The sequence below is a fragment of the Rhagoletis pomonella genome, unplaced genomic scaffold (genome assembly GCF_013731165.1).
Source record: "Rhagoletis pomonella isolate Grant_MI unplaced genomic scaffold, Rhpom_1.0 Rhpom_scaffold_00007, whole genome shotgun sequence".
NCBI lineage: Eukaryota > Metazoa > Arthropoda > Insecta > Diptera > Tephritidae > Rhagoletis > Rhagoletis pomonella.
Window position 1 is genome coordinate 29,741,562 of NW_023458561.1, and position 24,829 is coordinate 29,766,390.

The 24,829-nt window shown below is 33.8% G+C and overlaps 1 protein-coding gene across 1 annotated transcript; it reads right to left on the reverse strand.

Annotated features, from left to right (window-relative positions):
• Positions 1-3,218: 3,218 nt before the first annotated feature.
• On the reverse strand, positions 3,219-24,829 carry LOC118742547 (solute carrier family 2, facilitated glucose transporter member 1-like). The gene is made up of 7 exons (XM_036474695.1): positions 24,645-24,829; positions 15,140-15,244; positions 14,859-15,019; positions 12,592-13,189; positions 12,312-12,524; positions 12,139-12,241; positions 3,219-3,811 (listed from the first exon to the last, which is right to left on the reverse strand). Exons 1-7 carry the CDS (start codon positions 24,765-24,767, stop codon positions 3,558-3,560), a joined length of 1,557 nt encoding a protein of 518 aa, XP_036330588.1. The 5' UTR covers positions 24,768-24,829; the 3' UTR covers positions 3,219-3,557.

Here is a 24,829-nt window from a genome sequence, read left to right on the forward strand (position 1 = left end):
AAAACACAAAAAGATCCCTCTAGTTTGGAAAACCTAAATATTACTGACTATTCCTATTTTCTTTCAACAACAATAATTGCAGCTATCTAAGTAATATACTGCGTTACTAAGTACGTGTACTAGAGGCACAAATATAAATATATTTACACATACACACGTAAAAGCATACATATACACATGTGGCATGCACATTGTGAGTGCATTGATACGCGGTTTTGTACCTTAAACGACGATATGTACATCCAAATAATGAGATAAGAAAAACATTGCCACTAAAAACATGCATGTGAACCAACGTACACACACACACACACATACATATGTAAATACCATATCGCTAGCTTAGAGTGAAAAGTTGCTAAGTCCCAATTTAAAATTTATGCAAGAGAGGAAAAAAACTTCTAAAGCCATTTTCTTCCAGTATTTTGTAAAATTTTGAATACAGCATTTTGCCTGCTTAAAGCAAAGCAAAACTCCCTACAAATTAGACGAATTCGATCTTTATTAAAAGATTTTGTACTATTTTCGACTTATCGAAATTTCGGAGTTTTTTTGGACTTAGCAAATTTTCGTTTCAATGAATATACACGAGAAAACATAAAGCAAGGACCTTTATCCTTTTCAAAACGATGCATTTTGAATTTTTCTAGACTCCTGTATCAAAATATGAGTTTTCATAAAAAGCGGACTTAGCAACTTTTCACTCTAAGCTAGCGATATGTATTTGTACATCCAAAAACCTGGGTTCAATCGCAACCATGCGGCTAATAAAATGTTTCATCTTTTTATATAAAGAGCGATCTCGTATTGAAAGTTATCCAAAATTGTAGCAAATTGTCAGGTTTCGGCGTTCTTAGGGCTGATGATACCCGGGTACCCGATTACCCGGGGTTTTTATTATCCGATTTGTCAGGGTACCCGGATAACATACATATCGCTACTTAGGGGCGAAAAGATGCCAGCTCCACTTTTTCCAAAATATAGTTTTAGATGCAAAATGACAGTAATGCGAAACTCCAACTTATTTTCATCTCTCCTGAACAAATTTCTTGGCACCTTTTCACTTTAAGTTAAAGATATGTTTGTGTTGGAATCTTACTTAGACGCATGCATACATACATATCGATCCGTAATTGCGACTTTATCGTAAGCGACGAATTATTGAAAACATTTTTTTTTTTTTTGCAAATAGGTTAAGCTCTAAAGACATCGAAAACGACGTCACCACACTACACGACATTAAGGTTTCATCTACATAATCTAAACGCCTTGTCGACGGCGCCATGATTTTTTTGAACGCGGCAGCGACATCATGAATTTGTTTGAGTTTGACATAAAAGAAGAGGAAGAACCTTATCTGTCGCTAGAAAAATAGAAATAGATCCAATCTGGCCACAGCTACATTTTTGGCTAGTCGCAGTGTTGCCGTGTTGTCGCCAAAATAATTATCTACATAAGAGTACGTGTTAAAATATTTTGACAGCTGTGGTCAGTAGCCCGTCGTTTCCAATGTGTTTCAAGCTTTACAAATACTAGTTACAACGTCCTACAAAATCACAAACTTAGAATATTTACCGCTGCGAGAAAAAGCAAAATGAAATTTATCGTTTGCTTTGTTTTACACTTTTGCGTTCCAACAATTTTATCGTAAACGACACTGTGTGTACAGAGAACTATATTGTAAATAGCAGTTTGAGCTATAGTTTTAACCAAAGTTACATCGGCACTTGCTTCAAAATCAGCTTCTTTCCCTCATCACGTGCACCGCGGCTCGTCTAGCGTGGTATTTTTTTAAACTCTTTCTTAGCCAATGGGTTATAAGATTTAAAAGCATATCAAAAAGATGAAAAACAGACACCTAACGGGGCTTATATTTCAAATTGTATGCATTGATACAGAAAAATTGCGACTGAATTAGAATTGCCATCTTACAACCAGCTTATACGGCCATATAGATTCACACTTTCGAAATTATTTAATTTTGCCGTTTATCTCCTTTCAACTGCTTAAAAGATTTTGATTTTATCCTTTTACTTATCATAACATCTGCACTTCAGCATTTTTTTTATAAAATTTGATTTTAATCTCTAGATTAAAAGTTTTCGTTTAGCCATTTTTTCCCCAACAATTAGTTTTAAAACACACGACGAGTCGAGAAATATAACAACTGATTTCGAAACTTGCCAAAAATCTCCAAAGATTTAGAAAATAAGTTATGCAAAAAAACTAGCCCCATTAGAAAACTATCATTCAATAATGTTGTGTCCAGTTTAAGGAAGAATCAAAAAAAAAAAAAAACACTCCGGTAAAATCGCAAATAGGTATCGATATGTATATATTTTGAGCCTCGAAAATAAAGAGGTTACTCATACGCTCTGTTCGACAACCTAAATAATATGTGAACATTCTATTTGAAGACTTTCCAAAGTTATTAAACAAAAACAATTACGATTTTTTCGAGTGACAATGAAAAAATGAATAATTTCGGATTTTTTTCACTTAAAAAACGTTTTAAGGCTAAACTTGTTCAAATACTTGATTTTTTGTTTATTGTACTTGTTTCTGGAACTACGTTGATTGCAATAAATGCAGGAAGAATGCTTTACCGTTTTATTCTGGCGAGAGAAGGGAGTGACACTAAAAAAAAAAACCACTCGTGAGTTTCGCTCATATGTTTGAACATTTTTGTATATGTATGTATGTATGGAGCAAAAATTGTGAATAAAAGTGTTAAAGCATTTGCGCTTCTCACGTGTCAACTTTATCCTTCACTCTCACTAACTTATTTATGTAGCTTCCAAATGGTAGCAATTTGCTAATACCTTGTCATCAAGGTGACATACTACTTTATCCAACCAATATAGATTATTTCCAAAGCTATTTATTATACACCTTTGTATCATGTGCTGCGGCACTTCTCAAACCCAATTTATGCATTGTACATTAAAGAAAAACAACCATTTTTATACAAACTATATTTGTCTTGAGTAAATAGTTTTTATTAAGGTAGTTGAGTTGCATTTTTATGGAACACTGTTAATTTTTTCATTTTTGACGGAACAGTTATACTAGCATACATACATATGTACATATACAAATATTTATGTACATACATTTGCAAAGTTCTTATTAGTATGTACATACATATCTGTGTATACATACATACGTATAAACTTTTCATTTACAGTTTTGCATTCATAGGATTCAAAGTCAACAGATATTTTATATTTTCATATATTTTCCCTTGCACTAGCGCAGGTGCATACATACATACATAGCTTCATGTTTTATAGTTGCATGCAGTCGCCGTAGCCAATTAGTTTCTGCTATTTTCTTTTTCCTTAAGGATAAGGCTTTTAAACAAATTTTAGCTAACTTAAATTTAAACAATTTTAAAATTTAAAAACCCTATCTAAAATTAATTGTGCGTACATGTAAATAAATCAATGTCATTTGTAATTAAAAAAAAAAATAAAAACACTGTATAACTTATTAAACATAACCTTACACACATATCAATTGATTTATCACTTTGTCATGGTTGCTGCACTCATGATTTACTTCACCTTCGAGCGGAAACCTTTGGCAACAAGTGGCGCCACTTCAGACGGATCACGACCACGCGTCTCTGGCAAATAGAATTTCGTCAACAGGAAGAGCAGTAAACACGCTACAGAGAATGGCAAGAAAACGAAAGCACCCCATAGATTCTGTAGCGATGGAAATGCCATGCCGACTGTGAAATTACAAACCCAAGACGACAAGCTGCCCATCGACATGGCCACCGATCGGGGAGCGACTTCAAAGAGTTCTGGAAGAAGAAAAGACGAGAAAAATTACATAATCCTATATATTTATTGTGATTGTAATAATAACACAGGGCAACACTGATTTTCGACCCTATTAAGCTGGCATTTCAGGGTACTATTTTATATATATATAACGAAAATTTTAAAGTTAAAGTTAGAACCTTTCCCTTAAATTAAAGTTAGAACTTTCGAATACTATCCCGTTATCAGCACAAAAATTTTTTTCCATTCTTTTTGGCCAGTAGGGCGGGGACCATTCGTGTACTCGGGTACTCGGTTATCCGGTTAATATACGTTCTATTTTGTTATCCGGATAATCTGGTTAGTATCCGTTAATTTTACTAGCCGGATATCCGATAAGTATCCGTTAAGTTTTTGATCCGGATATTCGAACTTATTATTATATCAGATATTTGACTCAAACAAGTGTCCACTTAGTATTTTTTTTTTTTAATTTTCACAATTCAGGGTTAAATTTGTTAATTTTTTATAAAAATGTTGTTGATACTTTAAGGGCTGTTTGCAGCTCTCAAGAAAAACGTAATGTTCATATACAATACAATAATACAATATACATTCAAATACATTTTTTCTAACAAAGTTTCTTAAATCTGTTTGCATCGCTCGAGAAAAAAGTCCTCGTATATTTATTTCATTAAGAAGATTTACAGCAAAAAAATAGTACTTTTTCCAGCTATGGAAATCTTGAAAAATATTTGTTGTATTTCTTTTTTTTTTATTTGAGAGCTGCGAACAACCTTTTAACGAAAATATTAAAGAAAAGTTTCAAATTAATATAGAGTTTAGAAAGATTAAACAAACTTTCATAAAAATTTCGCACTTTTCATATGGCTTCTATGCGTAAATCGAAAGCGCGCGCATACGGTTAGAACCATTATCATCTCTGCATCAATCAATACCATCGGAAATCTGTTTACCAAACTTCAAAGATCGATCCCAGTGTGCTGAACCGGAGTTTTCCCTACAACACTTGATGATGCTCTGAATGCACAACTAAACCTATCGTTACTTAGGCTGGTTTCTCCAACTCAACTTAACTTACTTTAGCCATTTTTGGACTTAAGTCAAAAGTTAGCCTACCTTTTACACAGCTTGTCCTTGACTAAGTCCAAAAAAATTGGCTAAACTAATTTAAGTTGAGTTGGAGAAACCACCCCTTAATGTCTTTATCCGCGGTGAGACTCTTACGGCCAACTGCGGGCTTAAAAGAAATGGGTGCTTGTATGATACAGTGTAGATTGAGGCGGGAATTACTGGAAGAAAATGCCTAGGCAATAATGTCTTCATTGCCACCGGATAGCAGCCACGATTGCCTCTACTGCAGAGATATAAGAAATGCTTAGTGCTACTGACCTAGAAATGTTACCCATTTAACGGGCAATTTGCTTCGCTTCCTTAAAATATGTGGCAATCATGCGGACATATCACTTCTAAGCAAAGGTCATTCATTTAACGCTTAGGTATGGCTTTGTTGTGTATAAATAAATCTTTGAGCTATTCTTGGAGATAAATTGCCAGTCGCTCTAGATTATTTTCAATTAAGCCTGCAGTGTGATGCGTTTAAAACTTAATTAAATTCAATTGTGGCGCGCACAAGTTCAGTAGTAGAATGCCAGAGATTCGTACCGCGTACGTTTTTTTTTTTTAATTGTATTGACTCAAATGGAGCCGGAAATTGCTTGAACAAAGTTGTTTTCCAATGCGTTCAAAGTTCGCGGTTTATTCGTATAGGCCAGTATACAGCTCTCAAGGAAACGGTCAAGAAAAAGGTTGCTATTATTTCGGGAATTTCGACATCTGATACTTCATGTCACAGTATTTTTCTGACAGGTTATGGAAAATAAGAAGACACATCATTTCCCAATAATATTTGCATTAGTAATTTTATATGAAATTCAGATTTATTAAGGCAAAGAACATATCTAAAATCATCCAAAACTATTTTAAATATTTATAACTCTTATTTTATAATCAAAATTTTAAAAACGTTCCTACTTTTGGCTACTTTTCTCTTTTTTTAAAAAATGTGAATTTTCTATAAAAATAGGAGCGTTCCTTATCTCCCAGAAATAGTCAGAAAAAGTCCGAAGTAGTCAGATTTAGTCCAAAAAGCGTTCCTTAACTCGAAAATGACACCAAAAATGAGAGAGCAACACTCAGTGAGAGTGACTCTCATCAGTCCGAAGTAGTCAGATTTAGTCAGAAGAATTTTTTCTGGCAAAATCCTAAAAGTGTCAAACTCAACTAAATTTAAATTAACGGAAATTAAAGAATACGCAAAAAGTGAGAATAATCCAAAAAGGTAAAAAAAGGGAATTGAAATTGGAAGGAGGCAAAAAATAATTGATATAGTAAGTTTTTATTGTGCTTGTGCTTGTGTGAATGTGTTTGTATATACATTTCCATTCTTATTTGACGATAGTTTTGCTGTTGCAATTCTTTGGACTAAAAATTTGGTTTTTTGCGTTCCTTTACTTTTTCTGTTATTCTCTTTTAGTGAGCGCATTTTGCTTACGCTCTGCCATTTTGACACTTTTCAGACTTTAGTCCAAAAAGATAAGGAATGAACCCAATGCATACCAAAAAGTTTTCGAAAAATCCTGAATAAAAAATTTTAAATTTTTGTGAAAATTTGTTGACTTTTTATAATTTTTGTACAAAGTTTGAAATTTGGATTTATGGTTTCTCCAACTCAACTTAACTTAGTTTAGTTAGTTAGTTTTCGGGCTTAGCTAAGAAGAGGCTGAATAAAAAGTAGGCTAACTTTTGACTTAAGTCCAAAAAATGGCTTGACTAAGTTACATATCGCTAGCTTAGAGTGCAAAGTTGCTAAGTCCATTTTTTTCAATTGTACAGGAGACACAAAAAACGTTGCTAAGTAATTTTCTTTAAGTATTTTGCAAAACTTTGAATGCAATGTTTCGCGTTTTTCATTTACCCTTTATTAAAAAAAATAATAATAAAAAAATCGGCTTTTTTACAAATTTTGTAGATAATTTTTTGACTTAGCAAATTTTCTACTTTTTTCTTAAAATTTTTTTGTTGGACTTAGCAAATTTTCCATGAATTTTTCCAATATGTACAATACGAAAAATCCATCTCGTAGGTACATTTTAAGAAACAATTTGTTAGAACAAATTGTTTAGGTTCTTTTAAAAATAATAATAACACAAGGGAACAGTGATTTTGTTGCATCAAATGTTAAAGCTGTTTTTGATAGACTTTTTTCTGCTGATTACTATAAGTGACCATCAATTCGACGTACAGGGATGGTATTTTCAGAGATAGTACTCGAGATTTCTGGCTTTAATTTAAGCCTAATATCACCTTTAGTTTCTTTGCTATGGCTTCTAAAATATTGCAAAAAACGCGATTTTTTGACACTTTGACCTCGTTTTTTTTTCAAATCTAGAGCTGATGGAGACTTTATACTTACGGATTCGTAATCAGCATAAAAAGGTCTATCCAAAACAGCTTTAACATTTGATGCAACGAAATTGTTTCCCATTTTTGTTCCCTTGTGTAATAGATTGGCGCTTACACATATGTTAAAGTTTGGCCGAGCTTCTCCTCCGATTTGTGGCGTGCGCCTTGATGTTGTCACACAAAGGGAAGGGACTTACAGTTTTACGCTGTTTTTCTTTACAGAAATACACTCGGAGGTTTGCCATTGCCGGTCGAGGGGCGACCGCTGTTAAGGATAAACCTTCTCTTCACTGAATAGGCACAACTTCTAGAAACACTAGTTTACTTATGTTTATGCGTACAATATAAAAATTGCAAATATAGGAAAATTACAAAAAAATTTTGTTAAACATTTTTTTTTATTTTAAAATAATCTATATATAATTGCTCAGTCATACGACTTAGTTAGGGCGATCTGGTGTAGCTACAGAATTGCGTTGTATATCAAATTAAAGTGCAAGCTGCAATTGCGATTACCGTGTTTGTCACAAAAGTAAAATTGGCAGAAAAATTAATAGTGAGCAGTGTAATCTATAGAAAAATATTTACCAAATATCCGTGGAATTTTGATTCGGATTCGTGTTATTCATAGTTTCGAAATTTATTTCGCGAAAGCAAAAAATAAAAATAGCTTAGATCACTTTCTTTTTTAAACACCTAGGATATCACTGACAAATTTAAAGGGCCCAGGATGACGGTAAAATTCAAAATTCTAAAAATTTTTTGATGCGATTTTTGAAATGAATGATCCAAATTAGCCGGTATACATATTTATGTATATTAAAATTTGTAGAATCAGTACTTAGTAGAATTTTTGTACTGAAAGTGTTAAGAAAGCTTTAGCTTAAAAGCGTGATACCAAATGCCTTTCACCATGAAACGGCGCCAATTTTAAAAGATTATTGCGTCTCAGACTACGGCTAATAAAGCCCTTGGTCGGATATTGTGAAAGGTTGGACTATACCTTAAAAATTACTGTTTTCTCGCGGGCCACTGTAGAAGCTATGAGTAGAGTAAGGCCCTTTGATAACTTCAAAATTATCTTGGGTTATCAGGTCTCCAGCAATACAAGATTAATTGTTGTCTTTCGCGAAGTTCTTTAAATAAATTTTGAGCTAAATACTGAGCTATATTCATGAACATCACGTTTTATTTTTTACTTAAGTTTAAATACTTAGTATCTGCAAGTATTTCTTTAATGCATTCACCCGAATTTCGAGGGGGTTATTACTAGTTTGTTTATAATCTGAATGATTTTCAACATATTATTATCATAAATCTGAAATAGCAAGTCTCGCCTTCAATTTGGTAATTATTACGTGCCGATCGAGTAACCTTTACCAAAGTTATATCGAAAAACTTAAGTGGATCTCCAGTTTTTTTCTAAAAAAAAAATCTCTGCAATTTTATAAATAACCTTTAAATGAAAGAGCCGGATTACAGAAAAGTATGCCAGGGAGTGTCTTTTTTCGTTTAAGCTTAGTATCCAGCTCTTAAGAAAACGGTCAAGAAAAAATTGCCATTATTTCGCGTGTGTGTCCAAGGAATTTTGACATTTTTTATACCTCACAGCCTGTTGCCTCACTCTTTCCTCAAGAAATAATGGAACGGGCATATATTTCTGTTGCAAACCTGGGTTGCCTTGTGATCTTTTTTTCACAAAAAACTTTAGAAAACCGTAGTAGAAAGCGTACTAAATTTCTGAAGAACTGCGTACTGTCTTAAGGAAATTTGACTCAAGAAAATTTCTTAGCCATTTCTTGTACGTCATTTTATATGGAGTTTTTGCTTTTCTTAAGAGCTGGATACTAAGCTTTAAGCTGAATGCAAAGCAATATCGTCCAATTGGCGAGTCCTCAAAAGGATTTTCCAGGATATGTTAAAGACTATTGCATTGCACCTACCTACAGTTACTTTTTCACATAATGGAATTAACTAAAATATTTATGTACACTTGTTGCACGTCCCCTACTTTCATATAACGGCAAATTTAGAAACCACGAAAAATGGACTTAAAATGGGCCCTAATTGTATTATGTTAATGTATGCAAATACTTATATTTATGCTTGCAACTACTATTAACTTGTCAAAGGATTACTAAATTTAATAACCCTTAATTTGATATATCGTCCTGTTTATAACAATTAACGCATTCCATAGATATTACAAGCCAAAGTTTCATTTTCCAAATTCCAACACTTTGATTCAATTGCGCGGGCTAAATATAAGTTTTAAATTAATCTTTCTTGACCAATAACAATTGGCTTAGACCTTAGACATCATAATATTACTATTACAACGCGGTCAAATGCCTTTTATTTTCCCTCATACAAAATCGACCCAGCCTAATATACATATGTACATAAATATTCAAAAATAATGTTGTTGCAAAACCCTCAATACAAATCGAATTCGATAGCGTAAAAAAAAATATTCATATTTTTTTTGGACTTATCAAATTTTCTGTGACTACTTTCGACTTAGCAATTTTGCACATCAGAGAATAAAACGGGTAGAAATAAAACAAGTAGTTAGATCCTTTCAGAAACGGTGCATTTTCAATATTCCTTGCTTCCTGCATCAAAAACTAATTAATTGTTCATAAAAAGTGGACTAAGCAACATTTCACTCTAAGCTAGCGATATGTTGAGTTGGAGAAACCTGCCCATAGTGTTCAGCACTGGATTTAGACTAGGTGCACTCGAATTTTGAAATATAAATTCAGATAAGTGCATATTTATTTATGTAATGTTATTTAAATATCTAAAGCGTTCTAAATTTTACTCGTATTTTTGATAATGGGCCGAATTCTTGTTTCCGTATGAATCGAAAATTTGAAGTTTTTGTTCAGAACTCTATTTCGATTAGTACGAAAACAAGTATACGGCCTAATAATTCAAAGTAATTCAGTTATTGACTATGGACTGTGCCTAAAACTATGCCACAAGAATTTATTTTATGCAAACACCACTGTTTGCTCACACATTCATCCAGATTCTTTGGCATTTTTTATTTACGAGATTCTATGCTGTAATCCAAAGATTGCAGAGAGTAGAGATATCAGTATAGCTGACGTGATTGGACTGATCAAAGTAGTAAATATCATGGTAAAATATCAGACAACTGTTTAGTCGAAGTTTTTACTACCAGTATTAGGAAAACAAACGTGCTTATATAGTACATATGTATGTATGTAAATATTCGTATGTACATATGTATGAATAACTATTTATGTGCACGCCTTCAATAAATGAATCTTTGTTAGAAGGTGGCAGACGGCCAGCAATCTGATAATTGCGCATTTCAAATAACTGCGACGGGCGACACAGACAGCCCAGGCGTTAATAATGACTCGCAATTCAAACAAAATCGAATCAAATTTCCACAGTTGGAGAGGCCAATGCCTCTGCAGCGCAGCGCTTTAAATACACAAAACACATATGAGCGGCTAAAAATAAAACGTGACTTTCGTTGGACGCCGCCGCAGAAATGTTGACAACGTGTCACTTGCAAAACAAATATGTACATATGTATGTATATGTATGTGTGTACATACGTATGGCTTGAATCTTCAAGCCGCAATCACGTGAACAGAAAGGCTGTGAAAATAAAGCCTGCGATTCAATTGAATTCAATTAAAGAAATAAACTTAATAAATAGTCTCAGATGGCGAAGTAAGAATAAGCGCCGTTTTAGGTCAATAGTTTCATTTCATTACTGGCTACATATGTAACACCAGCAATTAGCGAATAAACCAATTTCCATAAGTCTTAGGGCACAATTAAACGATTTCGTAAATATACCAAGCATGAGCAGCGTTGGCAGAACTCCATAAGCAAGAGCAAAAGTTTTGCCTGTGCTTCCCATCGCTGAAATAGACATACATATGTATGTACATATGTAGGTTAAGCTGGATTGGGCGGCAGCCCAGAGTAGCACTCACTTAGACTCAGGGTCCTTTGTGATACCGCATGAGGTTTTTTAATTATCCCCATTCCCCTGTAAAGCACTTGGTGCGTTGAGCGTTTCTGGCTGGCCAGAGTGTTTTGCCAATGTGACAGGTCGGTTCTATTCGCCATCTTTCATTGTCAGTTTCTAAGAATTTTTCAATCAGTAGAAATTAGCATGTTTGAAAAGGGATGCCGAGGGGTAGATATCCCTTATGTCTGTATCAGGCAAAGTCGTTCCATGACGCGCAAGTGCGTCAGCCTTGCAGTTTCCCTCAGTGTGGCAATGGCCAGGTACCCAGACAACGTCTGCACTGAATGTCTCAGCCAACTCGTTGACAGATCGGCGGCATTGAGCAACTACTTTTGAAGTCAGCGACATATTTCCTAGAGATTTAGTTGCCGCCTGGCTGGCAGTAAAGATGTAGATATCATGACTAGGAATCATATCACACTGTACCAGTGAGTGATGCGGCCTTTGAGATGAAAATTGGTATACAATACACATTTGTACATACACATGTACCTGAGAATAGAACTGCCAATATAAAACATACTACATATCCTCGCTACCATGTCAAACTATCGAACGTGAAAATGGGTATTTTTCAGGAGAGCAAAAAAAACGGCTGTAAAAAATGTTGTTGTATCACTCTAAACGCATGCGCAAGGTATCGTAATTAAAAAAGCATTTTCGCACATTCAATAGTTTGTTGTATATTCCAACTTAATTTTCGGAAAAATGGGGCCTCTGAAAACTCTGGGCCCGGGGAGAAACAGCCCTCTCACCCCCTCTCGTCGGGTCTGGGGATTTATGTATATATGTATGTACTTACATACATATATATACAAAAACGTTAAGTCTTACAGTTAATTAAATTGTCATCGTACACACCTGAACCAATGAAGTATGGTATGGGACCCAAGCCGAACTGATAGAAGAAAATGTAGCCCATAACGCAAACAATACAGAACATCGGGAACAAGCTGGATGTATCCTGCAATGAAATCATTCCAAGATTAGTTTAAAAACAAACAAAAAACTGATGCCAGCCATCAAAAACTCACGATATAGTACAAAACAAAAGCGATCGTAAAAAGGAAGCCTGCACAAATACCGCTGGAGAACAACATCAACGGACGACGATTGAACTTTGACATCAACAATGGACCCATTAGGGACACACACAAATTAAGGCAACCAGCGCCCAAATTCGCCCATTCCGCATCGGCTGTGGAAAGTCCAGCTTTCTCAAAAATTGATACAGAATAGTAGAAGATCTGTTAAAGTATAAAATTAGCATTGCCTTTCTAATACGAGGAATTATGTATATTTAAATTCCCTTACCGCATTGATGCCAGACAACTGTTGACCGCCTTGAAATGCGCAGACAATTATCAAAGGCAGCAGCAGGGACGGATCACATAGCACCGAAAAGAAGCTGCGTGTTTGCACTTTAGTATTCGCTTCGGCTTCCATCTCATCGATTTCATGATTGATCAAAACCAATGCATTGGGTCCCTTACATAGGCGACGTAGTTCACTGTGAGCCAGCTCGTGATCGCCACGTACAATGTAAAGATATTTCGGACTCTCCGGAAAGTAGTATGCCGGTAGGTAGCATACTGCCACCAACAGGATGTAAAAGCTTAAGGCATAGTGCCACAGCTCCTCCGTACCGAAGATATAACGCAAACTAAATACTTGCCCCACCACGACACCACCAGTCACACCAATGGCGCAAAAGACGCCAAATGTGCCACGCAGTGGAAGTGGTGCAATTTCTGTGAGGTACATCGGCAATATGGCTGTTGTTAGGCCAGAAGCGAGACCGACTATCAAACGGCCAAGTAAGAGCATTTCCACAGAGCCGGCAGCGTGGCAGAAGAAGAAGAGAATCGCACCAAACGTGAATAGGCCGCCACTGATGAGAAAGCAAGCTTTTCTGAAATTGAAAAGAAGTACATACATATGTACATAAATACGAAAAATAAAATCTAAAAAATTCATAGAGTTTGTAAGTTCGATGAAATATCATAAAACTAAACCAAACAAATAGCAAACAAATAGCAAACAATTAAAGTTGTGGCGCTTGTGCCACACTAAGCAAGGGAAACTACTTTCGATTCAATACTTGTGCATTTCATTATGCATAAATTTTTATAAATTTAAACATTAGTATCTAACGAATAATTAGTGTTAATCAGAGATGGTGAAAACGGCCTATCAGCAGCAACGGAAATGCTAGGCTGTCCGAAAGTCTTTCTTTGTTCTTTGGGTGGCGGGAGTACCGACTGACATGAACCCACCTCACCTACAGGGGTGATCGGTAGATAAAATTCTTATAAAGTTCTGAACACATTGAAAACGACGAGCTACCGACCACAGCTTCCAATTTGTCATCTTTATTATCTAAGCGCTTTGTCGATGGCGACATGATTTCTTTGAACGCGGCAGCGACATCATGAATTTGTATGAGTTTGACATAAAAGAAGAGGAAGAACTTTATCTGTCGCCAGAAAAATAGAAATAGATCTCATCTGGCCACAACCACAGCCGTCGCGTAGCCCGGTCGTCGCCAAAATAATTATCTACATAAGAGTACGTGTTAAAATAATTTGACAGCTGTGGTTTGTAGCTCGTCGTTTTCATTGTGTTCGGGCTATTACAGTTATTAGAAAATGCTACATATGTATGTATATACATAACAAATTTGGCCTATTATCCAACAAAAGCCATATAAATTCTTAAATTTTGCACAAAAATAATAAAAATTCTGCAAAATTGCATATTAATTTTCAACTTTTTAATCAGATTTTGCAGAATTTTTTTAAAATGCAGTTTTATTAAGTTCATTAAGTTCAAGCATAATAAAGCGCATGTTGAAGTTTTCTGAATTTTTTTTTGTGACTGAATTGAAGAAAATGGGTATCCAAAATTCAACGCTATTTTGTACCAACTTTTTTTACTAAGATTTAATAGGTTATAAAACTGCATACTCGAAACAAGTTTAAAAAATGTTTAAAATTTTGCAGAAGTTTTATAACTTTTGCACAAAGTTTGAAATATGAATTTGTTAGATAATGAGCTATACTTTTATAACAAAATAATGAATATTAAATAAACAAAATAAAAATAGCCAACATTTTTTTTAAAGATGCTTTTAAGGACTATGAAACTGAATAATAATACTCTCTACTCAGCTTCGGCGAGAACATAATTTCCTTAGCACACATACCCGCATTCTTTTTCTTATATTTTTCGGTTATTAATTTGAAGTTAGAAAAGCATCAACATTTTAGCAAACAAAAATTTTGCGAATTTCGCAATTATTCGCAACGAAAGTCAATCTGAAAAAACGGAGGCCATTTCTCGACCCATCGGTCTAAATATGACCTAGAAATATAAATGCCACTCCGCCTTTTTCTGTAAAAGCTTTGCTGATTGCATAAATACGTCACAAAAATGATTCTGAGATAAGTTGCGTGTTTTATTTTATTATTTAACACCAAATAATTTTGACCAGTTTTACTACGCAAATACTCATCTGTGCATCGCTAAAAAAATAACCTACAAGTTTAAGTAGAAATTAAAACTGTAGGTCAGTAACTAACCTGCCGAATTTATTGGCTGCATTAGCCCCTCCAAGCGAGCCGATAGCTCCGCCTATTAGAAAAATCGATACCACCGATGACCATAGCAGTTCTAAACCGGAAGCACTTAGGTTAGCACCATAACGCGCATGCAGTGTTTCATTACACCACGCCTTTATAATCTATACAAAAAAAAAAATAAAAAATAATAAAACGATAAATAAGTAGATAATCGAAATGAAGGCATTTAATAAACAGAAATGTGCGCATGCTAATCATAAACATACTACACATGAACTTACCGTTGCCGGTGCGTTGATAACACCGATACAGTAACCAACTGGAACTGCAGAGCCGAGTGTGGCGGCAAAGCCCACCAACGCTATCAGGGCGCTCCATTGTGGTTTCTGTAACGAAAGAGAGCATTTGTACATAATATATGTCAGTAAAAAATAGTTCATTGAAGAAATTACAAAATAGAGTGAGTAGATTGGAACGAACAAAAACTTCAAACTAACAATTAAATATAAAAATTAGCTGTTCCTTAAATTTGCGTTTTTTTGTATTAATTCACTTATTTCTTGGCATTTCAACCGCTGCACTACAAAATGTTTATTTTACTCTCTAATTGCCGGGCCTACATCGAGTTCTCAACACTGGCGGAAGAGGAAGAATGAGTGCAACTGCTAGTACTATACAAATTTTCTTGCAGGGTATGCAATTGCCTATTTAAAAACAATGAAATAGCTTCTTATCACAGAAATACTTTTGCGATTTGAATTTCAAATATTTATGAGGTTAAAGTTCTGCTATTAATTACGTACCATTTTATAATTAGCAAAGTCACATAACTTACGAGCTATCAAAGTAATGATTAATTAAGTAAATAATTTTATAAACAATAAGAGGAAATAATGTCATTTACGTAAATGTTTTGTGATTATCACGCGCTGTGACGGTCAAGACCCATTGCAAATATATGTATACACACACTCACTATCACTAATCTGATAACTTTATTGACCGTTAAATTTTCCGCTAAGGCGAGGCAAATAATTGATAATTAGTATTAATTAAATAACAACATCAATTACTAATTTATCAAACTTGACGGATGGAGGGAGCAAATAAATCAAAGTTAAGTATTGAGTAATTGAATAGTACACAAGCGTTTTACCAATTTAATTTTGTAAAAACTAATAACTACAACAGCGAAAAATTTATAAAAGCTATAAACAGGTCTATTCTGTGCTGGTAACAATAATTTTTGACGGGTCACTAAAGTTCCTGTTTCAGCTTTAGTTAATTAAATTTTGAAATTTTTGAACAGGCCTCTAAATAGAGTAAACTATTGACACGTTCGTATGTGAATTTATTAGAAAAAATTGAGATTTATATGAGGGATTCAAAATCAATAGATCGCCGTTGTTGTTCTTAGAGAATGACGCCCTGGTCTTGAAACCTTCCGTAAGTCGCCTAACTCTCTGGTAAAATTTTCGGGCATTCTTCCTGTCGGCCAGCATTTCAAGCTCTTCGCACTCACGCTCCTCACGGGGGGTTCTCATCCGAGGATTTACCTTCCTTGTTCATTGTACTTATAAAAATGGAAAAATTTTTTCATTCTGGAACGAGCTACCGTCATCCCCTGTCACGTTTGGTTTGGAGATACTGATAATTTAGTTCGATTGAAAAGTTTATCCTTTGATACTTTCTTTGTACACGAAAAAGAAAGAACAAAACTAAATATGTATGACCGTAAGTAATTAAATACTAAGTAAATTTTATGAATCATCCATGATAAGTCAATCAAAGTTCATGATACAAATGGATATTTATGTATTTATTTGCTTTTATTTTAGCCACATATTACCACCTATTTTTCTGATTCCAAGTATATCTATATCTATGTATGCATGCATATTAAGGTGGTTCAAACAAAATTTAAAATGTTAAGCTCTCACCCCCAAAGGGTTGTTCTAAATGGAATAAAAAATAACCGGATTTTCATTTTTTTTTTTTTTGTTAAAAAAATATATTTAGAATTACCCTCAAATCCCATGAAGTCATCTATTTTATACGGCAAAAAACGCATACAACTGTTTTTTAACATTTCTTAATACTAATTACTTTGAATATATCCCCATTGCATTTTTTGCATTCATAGGTAATAATGTATGTATATTAAGCTATATGGTCAGATAGTATGTATGGATATATCATATCATATCATGTAGGCACAATTTTATTTAATATTATAGTTTTATTTAATATTAGAGCTGTTTTATCCATTCGTTTATTACCTATTCTAACTTCAAAAAATTATAATAACTAGTGAACCCTCCTCATGGCGTCAAAACGCCAACATTTAATTAAATTTTTAAATAGGTGAAACCCTATTCAAAAACCTCTAAAAATATTCCTAATGATTAATCTAAACCATTTCTCCGTGATGAGAGGTCTCGCATGGTGTCGGTTTTCATTTTATCAAATTTCAAGTCTCCCTTTTATCAAATTTCAAGTCTCCCATGTATACATATGTACATGTCTACATGTAGAATCCCAGTTCTTTAATTTTACTTCTTATTTTGGAAATTCGAAATAACGGTGCAGATAGAACCCCTTTAAAAGTATTTTCAAACTAAAATCTTTCGCCAGGCATTGTTATAAATTTTTCAATTAACAGATGAATTAAGTTGAATTTAATTTTTTTAAGCACATGGCAACTCTCCTAAATACAGTTTAGAAATAAATTATTTTCAAACCCATTTCGATTGATATCCATCTTTTGACAATCCATTTAACTTATTAAATAATTTGAGCTTAATTTTTTCAACAAAAAAAAAAAGTTCAATCTAAAGATCTCTTAACGCTCGTTCTTTTGATAAACATATTTTAAAATTTCATGTAACTTATGTATAACTAAACGAAATACCACTTTCAAATCAGGCGGCAACCCTCTTAAAAATTATTTTCGAACTAAAATTTCCTTAAATATTTTTCGTCTAACATTATCATAAATATTTCAAGTAACTGATGAATTAAGTGGAAATTTATTTTTTAAACACGTAGCGATCCTCCTAAATACAGTTCTTAAATAAAGGATTTTAAACCCATTGCCAATGATATATATCGGTTAGTAATTCATTTAACTTATTAAATAATTTTAGTTTAGCCCTTTAAACTGGGGCAACCCTCAAACTCATCAAAAATGTTCTAAGTTGTCAAACTAAGTTGGGGTATTCACAACGGTGCCGTAAGTGTCGTATTGTTGTATGTCGTAAACCTTAAACGCCTAAAAAATATATTAAGGGGGTTCGCAAAGTACCATCAAAATCATATTTTGAATTTTCGCAGTGGTAAAAAATAGTTGGTTGTGGTTTCAAGTTCTCTAAACATTTATTTATGCTTTTAAAGTTTACGACATACAACAATACGACACTTACGACACCGTTGTGAATCCCCTAATAATAACTTGGGTATAAAATAGTTCAATTGGGCTTCTCAAATAGGTGGCAACCCTATTCAAAATATTTCCAAACTACTATTTCCTTAAACCTCTTTTGTATGACACCCATATAGTGATACCTTATTCCTTTAATTACAATTTAATTAAATTTTTTTAACATGTGGTAAGCCTCCTATACGTAGTTAAGTTATAAAGCCTTTTAAAATCATTTCGATTGATACCAATATTTAATAAATGATTTAACTTTTTAATTAATTTGAGCTTAATATCTTAATAGGTGGCAACTTTTTTCGAAAAAGTAGAACCTTCTTGAACATCCACACCCTAAGTCCTTTAATTTGGTACCACACTTTTGAAAATCGAACGGACGGTGCGGATCTGAGGGCATTGATTAGTAAATAATTTGAGTTTAATTACTTAACTTAAAACCAGTTTGCACGTCTACAGGCCAAGCGCTTTAATTTGACACCCCATTTTTGAAAATCGAACGAACGGTGCAGAGCTTTTATGCCTTCGCGTATTATATATATACATAGATAATATTAATGTAGGTCGACCCAATTAACAGCTTATGGGAAGCAGGTCAGAGTAATGGTAGCATGCAAGAAATACAATGCCAAATACAACAAAGCAGCAGACAGTGGGCACTTATGTTAGTAAAACACACATGTTCGTTCATATAAATTATACTTTTGCTACTTTTCTAATACGTTCTAATGTATATTTAGTAGGTACACACGAGTATATACAAAAATAGCATTTACATATCCAAATACATATCGTGTAAGAGAGCTATAAGTATCCACAAATGCGAGAACTACAATCTGCAGACAAATGCATACGCATTAGCGTGGGCCGAAAATCCGCTTTTTTAGAACTTTGATTGGTAATATACCATTCCTGCACCTTGACCATAAGGTTACCTATAGTCATTTATTTAACAGCTAACACTGATTTTTACACCATTTTTGACGATAAAAAGTAAATGAGTATAGGTGACCATTAGGGCAAGGTGCAGGAATAGTACTTTCAGGTATGGTAGTCTGTAGTTCTAGCTTTAATTTAAGCTTACGTGTAAGGTTCTATCACCTTTTGCTTAATTGCGGTAAGAACTCAAACTTTCCAAAATCAGTTATTCCTGTTCAACAAATAACTATATGGGCTGGTTTCTCCAACTCAACTTAACTTAGCTAAGCCAATTTTCTCGACTCAGTCAAGAATAAGCTGTGTAAAACGTAGGCTAACTTTTGACTTAAGTCCAAAAGTGGCTAAACTACGTTAAGTTGAGTTGGAGAAACCAGCTCTAAGTGACCATCAAGCAAAGGTGCGGGAACTTGCTTTAATCAAAGCCTAAGTGGAAGGTTCTACCACCCTTTGTTTCTTTGCTAGAGCTTCTCAAATATTGCAAAAAACTCGATTTTTGACAATTTGGCCTCGTTTTTTCTTAAAATCTGGAGCTGATGGTAACTTTTTGCTTACGGATTCGTAATCAGCACAAAAAATCTGTCTAAAATAGCGTTAACATTTGCTGCATCAAATTTGTTTCCATTTTTGTTGGCCTGTGTAATAAGTATTTTGAAATAGCATGTTCACACCTTTCGAACTGTAAAACAATGACTCAATTCGATTGAAGATTTTTTTGGAATTGATCGGTTCTGGTCCACCTATCAGAAAGAATATCAAATATGTTAACCCAGCCAATAAGCTACCTACGTGCTAAATTTCAGGTAAATCGGACCATTTCGAATAGTTCGGTCTCTGACCCACTTAACGGAAAAAATGAATCCTATATGCTAATCTAGGCAAAAGGCTACCAACGAACCAACTGCATTTTTTTAAGCATAGCTCGACCCCTGCGCCAACTATCGGAAAAATTAAAACTTTGTGCACTCCTTCTTCTAAACACGTTCCCAAAAAAGCAGCATCCATTCGAATCGGTTATGAAACATTGGAGAAAATTGTTCCCAATTGATTCAAGCTCCCAATGAATTTCACAATTATCCGAAATTTTCCCAGCTTTCGTCGAAAAAAATTCAATTTGTTTGCCTTCTTCCGAATTTTTCCGAGTTTTCCACTTATAATTTTCTATTTTTCCATTCGAATGCCATTCCGAAGGAATTGCACACAAAATTCCATACAAAAAAATCAATTTTCGATTTTTCCAATTTTCCGACTTTCCCGGAGGGTTTTCCCAAAATTTTCTTTCGTAAAAACCTTCTCCTGGCAATTACGAACAACTAAAAAAATTTAAGCGAAATCGGCCCAACCGTTCTCAATTGATGAATTACTATACATTTTTCACACCATTTTTATATCGTCGTTTAAATTGCAAAACCGCGTATATACAAAATGTAAAACCGCGTATCAGCAAAATGCAAAACCGCGTATGTGAAGTTGTAGAAATTATTTTCTAGAGCGTAAAAACACTCATTGGTTCTCTTTTTTATAAAGCAATCGCATTTCTGGCTAGTGTATTTCAGGATGATTGGATAAGGATTGAGCCAAGAGCTTGTGTGAGCAAATCCAATTTTTGGCAGCCAATGTCAGTTACGCGGTTTTGCAGAATGGCGATACGCGGTTTTGTACTTTAAACGACGATATACATATATATAGATAGGCTGCCACTAGCGTTGATGCAAATTTTGGCTCTGTTTATGGCATGTAGCATCAAGTTTGTCTAGATTTCGGCCGTTTGTGTGCCGATTTCGTGGCGAATATTGTTCTAGAGGGTCTCGATTATCTGAGGTATGTTTACGTTCACCAAACCCTTTAAGTAGACCCACAGAAAATAGTATGGACCGTCAGATAGGGCAATCTCGCTGGCCAACCCAAATCCCCTACTCAAGAAATCAAACAGCCTAGAATAGTGTTCTGGTAGCTTATACCCTTAGTTATAGGCAACTTTTTTTTTGACAGAGATCCCATTGAAAGTTATGTAGAAAGCTGTTTTTATTTTTAGAGTCGACTTTAATTTGATTATAACTAAGGGCCAATAAAAAAAATATAATTTTATTTTACTGCCAACTGAAAAAGTTTTAGAGTCTTCAAATGGGAAGATATTTTTAGCGCCACCTTGTACATATTCAGCTAAACAAGCAAACTTATCGTCGCTTGACGCGCAATTTCTTGTATACGTACGGTGACCATAAATATATTTTGAAAATGCAGGACAATTTTCCAAAAAATTTACCTACATATAATTGCGTAGTATAAAATAACAAAAATATACTACATATATACATTCCTCGTCATTTGAATAGCGCACCCTTTTTTTGATTTTTTACCATACAAAGTATGCTTGACAAAATTTTTATATGGAAGAAAATGCGCAGCACAGTCAACAAAAAAAATGTGGCCCTATGTTTATTTTTTTTAATTTTCAAAAATTTTTTAAATGGGATGTAGATGTAGAATATGCTATATTTTTATAAAAAGTTAATGAATATTAAACAAACAGAAGGAAAACTGTACCGACTAAGTATTAAAAGGATGCCCTATTCAAATAACGAAGAGTGTATATTTCTTAATTATTAATCCAATTTTAAACTTTAAACATAAATCACATTTGCTTCATTGGTATTAATCTTTTAGTAATAAATATTTACAAAATTATAATAAGGCATATTACATATTACTTTTACGAAATATGAACATCTGTAAAGTAAATTTTTTAGGCAAACTCTGGGTCGCTGAACACGAAAAAAATACCCATGGTTTCAAAGAAGTGTTTTCGAGATTGGTTCGAAAAACGTATTTTTAGTACTTTTTCAGTTATTCCTCAATATCTCATGAACCGACCAACAGTTCGAAAGGTATTGATGGGCTCTTTGCAAAAATATTTTTTTTTTGTGCAGATTGTGTCCCGTAACATCTACATTTCTCATCAGATTTCATTTTGGTCGCTTGTAACACTAATTATTTTCATCGAAATCGGCAAAGTAATATATTTTTGTAAGAGGACTGCAGTTCGCTTATGTTGATTGGATAATTTTTTCATGAGATATTGACGAATAGGTTCAAAATGTACCAAAAACACGTTTTTCGAAAAAATTACGAAAGCGCTTGTTTGGAAGAAATTTGGCTTGGGAAATATTTTTTTTTCTTAAGCGATTACCAAAAAAATTTGTAGAAGAGTTTTATCTATATATTTGATGCTGGTCTTCAATTTCTCGTCATCCATTGTTCATAACCGTACAATATTTAGAACGCATTGACTAGTTGAACCTTCAAAACCAGCTTACCCTTATGTAGTTATCAATTAGTTATCGACACTGCTTTTATTTCGATAAGGAAAAGTTAATTTTAAAATATCGAACAAAATGCGGGAAAAATCAGTACATTTTGGGGGTTTTCTGTTTTGAAAAACAACGCAGGACAGACCTTTAAATAACAGTACGGTCCTGCAAAAAACAGAACGGATGGTCACCGTATGTATACGCCAAATGCAATAACACGTACATATCGTCACTAAACACGAATAAAGGCGCGTAAAAAAATTTTGCGAAAAAAGATGCTTATGAAAAACTTCGGCGAAGTATGTTAAGAGTTTTTTATGCGTCTTTTTTCGCCGTCAACTTTTGAGCTCGCGCCTTTATTCGTGTCTAGTGACGATATATTGTAGTCTGAAAATTTCACAAAATAATGAAAACATGATTTTTTTTTTAAACTTCGCAATGGATTACCCTCCAACATCTGACAACAAGAACCACTGTAATGCCGGTCACTGTGGAATCGAAGGAAAGAAGAACACCGACGAACTGGTATACTATTTTACGACCACAAAATCCTGTCGAATCAAGCTTTCTAAAAACCGTTTTTATTGTTTTTGGTCAATATATAATGCTTACATTTGCGCATTATCTATTCAACTCATGTCTACAATGTGATATTTAGTAAACATGTAAGTAGATATGTAATAATGTGTTTATGTACATCGGTATGCAAATGTACCCACATTGACCGCTTGCAAAAATAAATGCATACTAATGTATGCATATTAAATATTTGAGGACTTTCGATGCAACAACTTATCTGATTTTATTGGAAGCTTTAATTTTCGATGAAAGAAATATATTTCGCAGATAAATTATTTTAGCATTGTTGAATTGTTTATTAAAGTCATATCAAGTTAAAAATTAGAATTAATTTAGAGTTTAGTTATTGGAAACAAATAACAAATGCATTAAAAAAATATTACCGAGCAAGAAATAAATAGTTTTGCCATATGTCCACAGATATTCGCAAGTTTGTACTATCGGCATATACATATTTATGTGTGTACATTAAAGTCGTCAAAAAAAAAAAAAATTAAATGTTAACTTCTCACACCGTAGGATTTTTCTAAATGGAAAAAATGCCCGCATTTTTTTTTTGTTTAAAACAATTATATTTAAAGGTTGCATGAAGTTTTTTATGTATTTTATATGTACAAAAAAAAGGATTTTTTGTAGAAACGGTATAGAATGCTTGAAAATAATTTTTGGTAGGGAAAAAAATGTGTCTAAAGTTTTTAAGTCCTATTTAAAGGCCTCAATTTAAGTAAACAGAGTGCGACACTAACCGCTCATTGATACTTTGAAAATAAAATTTTATAAGAATTGCCTGAGTTATTTATAATAATTATTTGGTGCTTACACATGTGCTAAGTATTTGGCCCATGGTGAAATTATCCAAGGTATAGTAATAAGAGCGAGAAGTAAAATTTGACACTATCATATTTGAAAATGTGTTGAAAAAAAAAATCAATAAGATAAGCGAATGTCAAGAAAATACAGAAAATAAAGCGAGAAAGCTGCTTTATTACTACACCTGTTTTTGGTTTCACCATGTCTTTGGCCGGGCTTCTCCTACAATTTGTCGCGTGCGTCTTGATGGTGTTACACAAATAGCCTCTCCATTGAGTTTTACGCCGCCTACAAACGGCAAATGGTTGTTTATGAGAAGCTTTTTTTCATGGCAGAAATGCACTCGCAGGTTTGCGACTCTTTTGTTGGCGGTATTGTGCATTTTTCTCCATACAAAAACATTGTCGAACATACTTTTAATGGAACAAAATGCAAAGCTGCTTCCTAAAATTTTGCTAAAAATTATTTTAATAAATTACATTATTTGTTTAGAATTTACAAAAATCTTAAAATTTCAATCAAAAAGAAAACTTGGGAATATTCTATTGACGTCCAAAGGCAAAGTACCTCCGCTTTTCGAATTTCAATTTTTTTTTGTTGCCGCTCAACCCTAATATACATACATGTTCATATGTACATACAATGAGCCTGCAACACATGCTTACTATGAAGCACTTGACCTTTAAGCGTCACAAATCACACAAACAACAAACATACCTTGAGTACATCCGTTGCCTCGTGCAAGGACAATTTAGTGCCATGAGTTAGTTCAAATTTTCTCGACAGTTGTCCATTTTCAGGATTCAGACGTTCACTTTGTTCAGACATATTTAACTCCATTTTATTATATTTAATTTAAATTTTTTGTTATTATTATTTTGCAAGTTTCTTTCTTATGTACA